This window comes from Barbatula barbatula, assembly GCF_947034865.1.
Source record: "Barbatula barbatula genome assembly, chromosome: 16".
Lineage (NCBI taxonomy): Eukaryota > Metazoa > Chordata > Actinopteri > Cypriniformes > Nemacheilidae > Barbatula > Barbatula barbatula.
In genome coordinates this window covers 15052463-15064211 of record NC_136779.1, presented here as the reverse complement: position 1 = coordinate 15064211, position 11749 = coordinate 15052463, and the positions used below count along the sequence as shown (strand labels likewise).

The window sequence follows — 11749 nt, the reverse complement described above, 5'->3', positions numbered from 1 at the left end:
ACCTAGCGGTGAGGTTTGCTGTTACTTAATCTGAGTTGAGATTTACAGTCCTGACATTTCGTCCTACAGAATTTGCGTGTCGTACCATTAAATAATTTTTATTTATTGATCTATTATATTTATTTAAATAAATCTCTAAACACTTTGCTCTGAAAATTGTTGCCTAATGTATGTTTTTACTTTCTCATTTACTCATTCATCAAAATGGTTATTTATTCCCTCGGATTTATAGCTACACAATAGTAATACAATTCATTTTTTAAGATTTGTATTTTGTTTCAACAGTATTCGTTAATTTTTTTTATGTAAATGTTATTTCCGTTTTTAAGCATCTGTGTCTACATTTTATTCTGCAATAGAAATAATAGAAACAAAACAATAATGCATTTAAATGCGTACACATGTTTACATGTGTGTGTGTTTGTGTGTTAGTGTGTGTGTTTGTTTGAAGTTTCCATGCGATTTCTTTTCCCCACGATTTTATAACACTTTGTTTTGTGTCATAGTGCTCTTTGTTTCTCTTCTTATATATACTAATGTTATATTGTAAATGCACATAATAATACATTAATTAATTTGTATTATTAACACATGTTTTCTTGACTGTGTCTGTGCGTGCGCGTGTGTAGGCATGGCAGAGACGTCTCGGTCCAACTGCGGTTGATGCGTTCGACCATAACAACTCCTCGTGCTGTTATTAAGAGTGAAAGCAGCCAATCACCAGCGGCGTTTTAAAAACCACGCCCACTAACCGTCCTATACAAGTGTTAGCCAATCAGACAGAGCTTTCGATCAGTAGTCCAGCCCAAGCGATATAGACGTGTCATTTAACCAATAAGATTCTTAAAAGCGCCCTGACGAGAAGAACATCGCGTAATGTGTTTTTGTTTTTGCTGTAACTGATCACTGTACCTGTCAGCAACTGGACGTTGTAAACAAAAAGCACGTCATAATAATTTAACATGATTGATAATTGAGACAACAAGAGGGGAAGTTATTATTTTTTACATTTTACATTTTACATTGCTGAGATGATCGAACCGATCCCAGGCTGCCGAACCGTTAGAGGAGGTACAGATATCCGATTCTGACTGCCAATGACGGAGAGAACCGATGGCTCTCCAAAACTTTAGAGACTCGCTCCTCTGCGTCTCCTTCAACCAGGACGTAACGTGAGGCTTTCATTTATGTCAAGATGTTACACAGAAGCTTAAGACTTTAAATAATAAACATAATTTTAAATGATTGCGTTTGTTTTTATTATTAATGTTTATCTATTGCTCTAAATGGCAGCCGAGCAAGACTGTTGAGAATAAAAAAGTGTAAGCTACATTATCATGTAAATAAGTGATCGTGGCCTTCTCAAATCTCCAATTAAATTCTATATTGCATGGTGATGTAAAACCAGTTTAATCTTAAATGTTCTAGAACCCTCTGTCGTCTTACTCAAATACTGGAAAACATGTATTCCTACTGGTTGGATGTTTTTCAGTTGTTCATATGACCATATATAAATACATATTGAGCTTTCACAATAAAAGATCTTCACTACTTCATTATTATGGGAAAATAATCAGCAATATTTATATTGGAAAGAAAAAAATCTGTGTCTTAGTCAAATGAACATACAGTATATATTTTCTTTACCTAGGCTATAGAATTGTAGGGAGGCAAAGAGGGAGACTTTGTAACTCTCTTTTAGTTATTTTCTTTTGGGTGCAAAGCCCCAACCTGTATAGTGTGTCAACCAAATACAGGCACTGAATTGTTTATGATTTGAACCCCATGTTCGCGTGGCCTACCAGTTACATTATATTATCCTTGTTTCATTTTTTAACCACAAAGTTTGTTTGTTTGGGGCCAAAGGTCAGACACAAATATTTCACTGGTGCCAGCTTTGGGAAGTATCTTAAATAAACAGAACAAAGGCAAGGGTCAGATCATCTCAGACTCATATGTACATGTACTTGAAGAGAGGCAATTAACAGGCACAGTGGTGGACGAAGTACACAAACCATGTACTTGAGTAAAAGTAGAGATACCCAAGGTAAGATATTACTCAAGTAAAAGTAGAAGTGCTGCCTTTAAACTTTCACTTGAGTAAAAGTACAAAAGTATTTGCATTTGAGTACACTCAAATGTACTCAAGTATCATGGCTATAATGTCCTATTATCATTTTTGTCACAAGACTCTTGCTTAACTCAGTCTATGTGAAGACTCTAATGTCACTCTTGGCATACCAACCTTTTAATAAAATGACATTAATTAGTCAGACAGACACTGATGTTTATTTAAATTTTAATAAGCCCAAAACCTTGAAGCCAAACAATTTCCTTTAGAACAAAATGAAATAAGAGGACTTGGGAGCAGGCAGTTTTGGTTTAACAATTATTTGTAACTCTAATCCAAGTTTTTATTTAAACTTGCAATAAAACAAAAGGATCGTAAAAACAAATATGTACTAAGTGGATTCACTGGACCGTATTACAGCACATTCTAAGTAATCAGACATTTCTCCAACTTTAATTCTTGAAAGCAGACTGTTGGTTATGTAAGTATCTAGCCCATCTTCATTCCTGATAAATGAGACAGGTGTATTCCTCCTCTCTCATTCTTTTCACTCAGAGAAGGCACTTAAAATGAAAGATTCGTTCTTCTCTTCAACAATTAAAAAAACCGCATAAGGTGGGGTTGTGGCAAGTTAGATTCGGTAGTTTCTTCCATGATTCAACTTATAAAGACATTGGCAGTCAAAATGTTAAAAATATTTGAGTAAAGTACAGATACACAAAAAAACTACTGAAAAACAATAACGAATTACATTTACTTTGTTACTGTCCACCACTGAACACGCAGTAATAAGATTTGAATTATTTTTAGTATTGACAAAATGATTTTTTTCGTGTTTGTGCTATTGGTAGAAAGCCCTGATGTGTACATTGCTGAGCGGCTCTTCTCCAGTAGTCTAATGATGGTTGTGAGCAGAACTACACCATTTCGAATGAACATGGACCATTTTAAGAAGGGCACAGAGATCTGTAACTACAGCTACTCCAGCAACATCCTCGCTGTCAAACTTAACCGTCAGATAACCTTTAGCTCAAAGGACAGGTAGAATTTTTAAAGACAGCTGTATGCAAATAGTATGTATTTTCTTTTTCAGAGACTTGTAATTTGTTTGGAGGAGGCTCTGTACATCCATAATATCAAAGACATGAAAATTCTGAAGTCTGTTTTCAACACTGCTCCAAATCCCAAAGGTTAACACTGACAATCACCTTAGTTGTCATGATTCTGCCGCATCATGTCATGTTTCTCTTGGTTAAGTGGCAGGATCATGACAGAGTCTCGTGTCTTGTGTGGAGAGAGGCAGTTATGGCCCTTATGGCCTTCCATACACTCTCTCCGGTCTGGTCTCCTCGTTATTGATTCATGCCCTACACCTGTTCCCCTCTTGATTGCCTAGTTTAGTTAGTTAGGTTTGCCTAGTTTAGTTAGTTACACACTAAAAAATGTTACCAACTATGGGTTAGTGTAGCACCTTCCCAACTATGGGTTATTTTAACCCAATGAATTGGGTTAAAAAGTCATTGGGTTAAAAGTAACCCAACTATGGGTTGGTATAGCACCTTCCCAACTATGGGTTATTTTAACCCAATGAATTGGGTTAAAGTCATTGGGTTAAAAGTAACCCAACAGTTGGGTTTACTGTAAATTTACATTTTAATAGATACAGCATACATTTCAAATTCAGATTTTAGAGTTTATTTGTACAATTTGTTTAACAATACAATGTAGTCAACTTTTGGCGAGGTTGGCATTTCATATTTGCACTGAAAAGAAATTAGACAAAGAAAAATAAAAAACTACACAAAAACAAAACAAATACACTACATTCTGAACACAAATATGCACTTACAAATTACACGAATACAAAATGCATATCACATTCTATTAACACATTAATATCCCAAATGCACACACCAATACTGTAAACTAATTCAGAACACAAATGAGCATTTACTGTAACACATTCCATAAACACATTCATTCAATTACAAATTCTGTAAACACACTGTGCACCAATTCAGAACATGTGCATAAACTGAACACAAATGCAAATTACAAAATGTGCACATACCTTACACAAACTCAGAAGGCAAAATCTGTCTACACAGAGGACTTAACTTAAAAGAAATACAGTAAATTAAAAAAGCATACAATAATAAAAATTTTACAATCTATGCATTGTGTCAGACACCAAAACTTTTATGTCTGCTAGTTAGTGGAACTACTTACTGAATACAAAGTTTTTAAGGAGGCGGCAATGTGTTGAAGGAACTCCTCCAGGAATATTATAGATAGTTTATGTCATAGATGCAGAACAGTTTGAAGCATAAATCCACTGCTTTAAGTAAGGTCTCCTGTTCAACTGCCTCTCCTTTGAAAATGGTGAAAACTTGAGAGTATTTCTCTTTGTTTCCAAGCACCAAGATATGTGTATCCTGGCTTGTCACACTGTTCAGGTACTGCACCATATTAATTAGAACCTTAAAAGAAAAAATAAACTATAATTGGCATTGATCTGCAGCATGCCTTTTAATCATAGGAAATGCATAAATAATGTTTTCATATAGGTAATAGCTTTAAAGAAGAACCCTAAGTCCCTAAAATCTCCGCAAAATCCTTCGGGGACTGATTATGGTGTCTGACTACTGCAGCATGTAATTTACTGGTCCGAGCGTCCGATGTAAAGATTACTGGTTGAGAGATTTTTGTGATGTACAATCTTTATCGGTACAGATTTTATGAACATTATGCAAAACTTATCTAAACCGTTACCATAGTCTTTCTGGTAATGTTTTATTAATGCTAGCCATCACCACTGGGGCAAACTTGAGTAACGTGAACTTAACTAGTATTAGTCGGAAATCGGAGGAAGAGAAAACTGACTAAAGATCACAGCTTCATTTTTACAAATAAGGCAAATAAAGTGTAGGACATATTTGACATACACAGGAATTTTAAAACAGTTATAGACATTATAAAACGATAGTGCTCACCTTTCGTAATCAGGCTGCTGCTGTTGTCTTCCACGGGATCGTTAAGATTTGAACAGTTGTGAGCGGGAAACGAATTTAACCCATCTGCTGGATTATAATTATGAATATCCTAATTACATAAAAATGACCGTCAAAAATTGTAAGATAACACAGCAATGAAATCTCCATTGGTTGGAGTAATAAAACGTAAAAGATATAAAGCTTTTTATTAATCCAACAAATTTGCCGTCGCTGTAAACCACTCCTTCCCGAGACGATTGTAAACTCCGGCATCAGATGACAGTGAAAATGACCCAACATGTGACCCAGCGTGTTGGGTTAGCAAACGTACTGAGGAAAATATAACCCAATAAAATGACCCAAGCTGTAACCCACAGAACTGGGTTACTCAAAACCTACACAACTTTTGGAAAATAACCCATATAATAAAATGATAATAATAAATAAAATGACCCACTCAGCTCAACCCTGCGGTTGGGTTAGAAAAATATCCCATCGTTTTTTACTGTGTAGGTTTGCCAAGTTTAGTTAGTTAGGTTTGCCTATTTTAGTTAGTTAATTAGTTAGTTAGTTAGGTTTGCCTAGTTTAGTTAGTTAGGTTTGCCTAGTTTAGTTTGTTAGGTTTGCCTGTTTAGTTAGGTTTGCCTAGTTTAGTTTGGTTTGGTTAGTGGGGTCCTATGTCCTTGTCTCACCACCCGTGATCATGACATTAGTAACAATTACCAATAAAAACAACAACATTTTACCTTTTTTTTCTTCGCCCCTCTGAAGACATAGCTATGTATATTATATTGCATTTCTATAAATAGATTATCCCAAAACTTACACACTGGACCTTTAAGAGAGCTCATGACCAGTTGCTGAACATTTCTTGATTATTTTCATTCATTTGTTTATATCCATTTCATATCATGTGTATGCTCAGTAAGAAAAGCTGAACCGTGGCCACTCACACTTAAAACAAGGATTTAAGGTTTCCCCACCTTCACAATCCCAGTTTTACCTCTGGATACGCTTCTGGTCATTAAAAGTCATAATTTCAATTTTGTTTTATCGTCATCTGTCCATTCATAGTAACAATATTAGAGCTTCTTTCTGTTAGGTCTGTGCGCACTTTCTGTCAATCATTCCAACTATTACCTGGCATACCCTGGGAGTTTCACTGCTGGAGAAATTACACTTTATGATGCTATGAATCTGGTGAGAACGATAAGAACCCATCTGTGACTAACTTAGATTTCACTTAAAGGAAATCTACACTCACAGTACCAATTATGTTGCTTTAGAGTATGGTGACCATGATCTCCGCCCATGCCAGCCCTGTGGCAGCAATTTCATTCAATTCGTCAGGAACCAATCTGGCCAGCGCTTCAGAAAAAGTGAGTTGAAGAAAGTAGTGCTCTTGAATATATACTTAATGACGGACTTTGTTGGAGCTATTAATCTTGTCATAATACAGGGCACTGTTATAAGAGTTTTCAGCGTACTTGAAGGAGTCAAACTGTTTGAATTCCGCAGAGGAATGAAGAGGTTAGTGTACTAACATGAATCTGGTTCTTTTAAAAAGAGCTGTTATACAGGTCTGGTACCACAGGCTGGCTTGACTGGGGGAATCACATATTCTGGTTGGGTAGATGTACTGTATGTTAGTTCATCGCAAGCATATGTTTTACATTTTTCTGTGATTTACTTGACAGATCATTATTTATTTTATAAAACAAAGTATTTTGTAGAAGTATTTTTATTTTTATTCTGTCACTGTTTTAAGCACTCACCCTTAGGCCATTTGAAACCTGTGTGACTTTGCAAAAAAGTTTGGTAGAATTCAGATCGTCTAGTTTGATCAGTAATGTTTGAACAGTACTTATGCAGTTATTGCAGTTAACAGGTCACCAGAGCAAGAGGTGAACCACGACTTATGTTTAGGTCAACTCCTTATGGATAATGTTTGTAAGGCTGCCAAATATTTTTGGGATATATCTATGGTGCTTCTTCTGACTTTTTTGATGCTTTAAAGTCTTTAAATTCTAAAGCTTTAAAAAACATAAAAAAATTAAAAGTTAAACAGGTTTGGAATTACATTAGAGTGAGTAAATGAAGGCAGAATTGTTTGGGTAAACTGTATCTTTAGTAATGTGTATACTGTAGTTATTTTTATCCAGGTACGTTAGCATCAGTTCCTTGTCGTTCAGTGCTTATAGACAGTTTCTATGTGCCTCCAGTAACACAGAGACTGTTCATATCTTCAAACTGGAACCCCACAGTCCCAGGTACACATTTATTTTACTCCATATTATTTAAATATCATCAATAATAATATGAATAGAACAGAATAGCATATGCACTGTCCCTTTAATTTTACAGAGCTTCAGACTGGCAGTAGTCTAGCCCAACCTCCATCACAAAACACAATATTTTGCTGGTGACAACCAGTGCTTGTCCTTTATTCATGATGTCCTCTGTGCACTTGTGAACTAGTAAGGAGTCTCCCTCATGGTCTTCATATATGGAAAAGATGTTCTCTGCTGCCAGCACGTACCTTCCATCTCAGGTGTCAGACATCATGCATCAGGACAGAGCATTTGCTACCGTTCGTCTCAGTATGTCCGGACTGAAGAAAATATCAGCTCTGGCCATGTGAGTAGAAAAGACAACAGGTGTTACTGGTAATATTGCGAGTGTATGGAGATGATTTCAGAGTAGATTAGAAGTTGTAAGCATGTGTACTGGTCCTACTGGCTTCACTCCGAGCGGCTTCGAACCAGCATCGGTCCGGAATGGGAGAGGGCTTTCTAACGAGGAGGCTAAAGGCTGCAGCCTCTAGGCTAGAGCACCTCTATTGGTCGAGGAGTGACGTTTACTCACACAGCTCTCTCTCGCTGGCCTCCGTTGCACATAAAAGTACCTAAATGTTGTTATTTGTACTTCTATCATTGTTCACAGTTTCCAGAAGGTTCCACATCTTTAGGTGGCTTCCTTAGATGGTCATCTCTACATTTACAGTTTAGATCCCCAGGAAGGTGGACACTGTCGTTTAGTAAAGAAACACAGGTGAGCCTGTTATTATGATTATCTGCAATCTCAATTGTATTGGCATTGTATTACCATTGTATACATGTTTGGTGCAATGGATTCATTTTATTAGGAATCCATTTTTGTGTTTTAATGATATAAATCGCTATATATATATCGCTTATGTATGACATATCGCTTATTGCTCCCCAAACTCTGTGTAAGTCGCTTTGGATAAATGACTAAATGCTAAATGACTAAATGTAAAGGAGGAGTCAAGTCGCAGTCGGACGCTCCTGCTTACTTCTCCGCGCTTACTCTGTCGCTTTTATACTTTTATATTTTATCTCCTTTTATCACCTAATTTTAACTTCGGCACAGTGCTCAAACGTATTACTACAAAAATCTGAATTATCTTATTTGACCAGCCTCCAACTGAAAGCTTACATTCCGGGGAAGAGAAAACACAACTGTCTACACTCATAAGGATAAGAGAAAATGCCTTCTCTGGAATCTACTTGCTGCATAAACTGCCACAAACTTTTACAAAGGATTGCAGTTCTTGAAACAAAGTTACTTGTGGGACCACCAAACCAGACGGAACACAAATCAGAGCTCCGTCATAGACGCCCTCAGCACACAGCCGGTGAGTCCCATAAATCTAGTACTCCTCGACCGGCCTTTCTGAGTGTAGAGCAACAAGCCGATCGACTTACAAATAGATGGCATAAACAGGGAGCGAGACCTAAAGGCACTCGAGACATCAGACTGTCACGAGTATCACATATTGCCGCAGCAGCATCCTCTACCCCAAATACGGCTACAAGGACTGCAAACACTGGTCTCCGAACACCGCCTATACATCTTGAGAACAGATTTGAAGTATTATTCAATGAGGAATCCCCAAATTTGATGAATGTGTCCGAACACAGACTAAATCAGCCAGCAGCTAACTCTGATTTTAACAGGTGCTCGAGGTCGAACAGACAGCGGCACTCAGCTCAAAGCGCAGCTGAGTCCAGGACTCTGATAGTGGGTGACTCCATAATCAGAAACATTAGTAGCAGGGATGCTGCCTTCCACAAGCAACAACTTCTGATGTAGGGAACTTCAGAACATTCTGATGAAACATAAGACTGTAAATCGACTCATCATTCATGTGGGGAAAAATGATATTCATAAAGAACAGTCAGAACTTCTTAAGAAGGATTTCAATGAACTCTTTGAAACACTAAAAAGACTGAATGTTCAAACATTCATCAGTGGACTACTCCCAGCAAGAGGAACAAACAGGTTTTCACGTTTGCTTGGGCTTAATACATGGCTGCAAAAAACCTGCAATATAAAAGGAGTGAACTACATTGACAACTTCAATATTTTCTGGAGTCAGAGGCAACTGGCCGTCTTTTATTTTTCTTATTTCTTCTAAACTATGTTATTTTATTTTTATTCTTAACTGGTTACTTTTATTTTTCTTATTTCTTAACTGTTTTATCAAATGGATATTTTTAATTTCTTCTATGTAAAGCACTTTGAATTGCCATTGTGTATGAGATGTGCTATACAAATAAACTTGCCTTGCCTAAATGTAAAGTTATCAAATAGGAAAAAATCTTAAGATTTCTACATTAAATACACTAGTAACAAATACGTGTTCCCATGTTAATGTAAATATTCCCTTGATCTGGTGCCCTTTAGTGTGAAATCTGAATAGTTTAACATAATGCATGAATTATGAATAATAATGAATTTTGTATCATATTTATCCGAAAGATTGTTTGAGAGTGACAATGAAAATCAAGGGTGTCAGATCTGGAGGTTGGAAGCCCATCCTATGCCTCAACTGTTGCTACAACTTCAAGCCTAGACTCTCCATCCTCCAGTTCACTCACAGGTTTGTCAGAGCTCTAAATCGGAAATAGACATTGCTGATAAGATCGCAGTCTAATTTAGACAAATGATTTTGATGATCCAAAACTGTTTTTCAGGTTACTCTGAGGATGGAGGCGCAAATAAAGGAGAGCTGATCCCAGAACATGAGTTTGCAGATGGACCAGTCCGTCTTGATGATGGACAGGAGTTTCCTCCTGTTAACTTTCAGAACACCTGAAGTCTTTTAACCTGCTCGTACTATCTTCAGAACATTTGGACGCCGTCTTCATGCAGAGACACAGCACAGTGCAGAATGCTATATGCAGTGCTGGGTTTGGATATAAATATCCTAGTTGCTGATGAAATCATGTTTATCATTTGAATGGGATGGCACATGAAGTTTAACTGGAATTGATATGTCAAGGAATATACTGAACCGAATTCATTAAACAGACAATCAACACAGTCAAGCAAAATTTGTCTTGACAAAACATACAAAATGACATACATCAGATAATCCTTTCAAAACAACGAATGCAGTCATTGTAACAAATGTTTTATACCGTCACAAAATGAATCACATATTGTGAAACCAAACTGTTCTTTTACCATGTTCTATATGAGATGAAATTTATTTTATTAAATTGAATGGATTTTCTATAAAACAAATTGCACATTAATTAAATATATACCGTATATACATTTAATAGTTTTTATTGTTAACACTTTAAATATTGAATCACATATTTCAATTCTGAATCCTATTTGCTATACTCAGTTTAATTTAGAAAATTAATTTAAAATTGAATGGCATTCTTAAATTCTCAATAACACAAAAGCGTGGTAGATAGAAGTATAAATTCAAATGCAGGGATTGAGAGTTACAGACATAGGCTAAATTTATAATACATTCAAATGACATGGTATGTTATAAAGCATCTAGGGCAAATGATAGGTGTTGTATAATACATAAGTCAATTCGGTCAGTTCTAACTGTGAAATTAATTCACATCATGATGGGGACTCTTTTCACCTTGTTTTACAGTTTTTCTCGATTGTTTACACACAAATATTGGTACTTGAGACACAATGACCACAACATGTAACTCATTCACCAACCCCCTGAACCAATTCTGCTAAACTACAAGCACAATTCCTGCTTTACACTCACATTGCAGTTCTAAAACACACTTTTTTCAATACACTACACACAATTCTCTGCATTTGGCACAATTTTCAGGCAGAAAAATCTCTTGTTTTCACAAGGAACACACTGCCATTCAAATATGAACACTGACTCATCACATGTGTAAACACCTGTCACAAATGTGTAAACCCCTTCTCCAAGCTATGGAAGATGCATGTCGAGATATAGCAGCTGATGCTTTTCATGGCTGGACTGAAAAACATTTCTTGTGATGTGGATGAGGTTCTGTGGTCAGACCCAAACCGAAGAGAAGATGCAGCATCGTTTTTTTACTGTAACTGTATACAGTAAATTTTTTTGTTGTTTTGTATGTACACCACTGTATGTGCAACTTTGTGTTGGTTGGGATGTACACTGTACATTGTTTTTGTTGGAAAAATAAAATATATTTGTTATCGTGTATTTGTGTGTTCTGACTATAAAAACTATTTTATATATATATATACAAAAAATATTTTACTACACACTTATATATGTACTGTCTGTAGTAAGTGTAACACTGAACCAAATAAAGAGCAAAGTCATTATGATGAATGGAGAAGTGTTTTCCATTCATCATAGTGTTTTATATAGAGCACATCAGTGATCAACTGG

At 36.2% G+C, this 11749-nt stretch overlaps 1 protein-coding gene across 1 annotated transcript; it reads left to right on the top strand.

Annotated features, from left to right (window-relative positions):
• Window positions 1–2016: 2016 nt before the first annotated feature.
• On the top strand, window positions 2017–10186 carry LOC306905945 (WD repeat domain phosphoinositide-interacting protein 1; the record flags this gene model as incomplete). Its single annotated transcript, XM_079476941.1, is given in 13 exon segments — window positions 2017–2047; window positions 2923–3089; window positions 3165–3261; window positions 6167–6264; window positions 6351–6443; window positions 6524–6594; window positions 7227–7334; window positions 7543–7701; window positions 8008–8029; window positions 8033–8115; window positions 9850–9875; window positions 9878–9970; window positions 10065–10186. Coding segments are annotated over 13 exon segments (1170 nt in total).
• Window positions 10187–11749: the final 1563 nt, after the last annotated feature.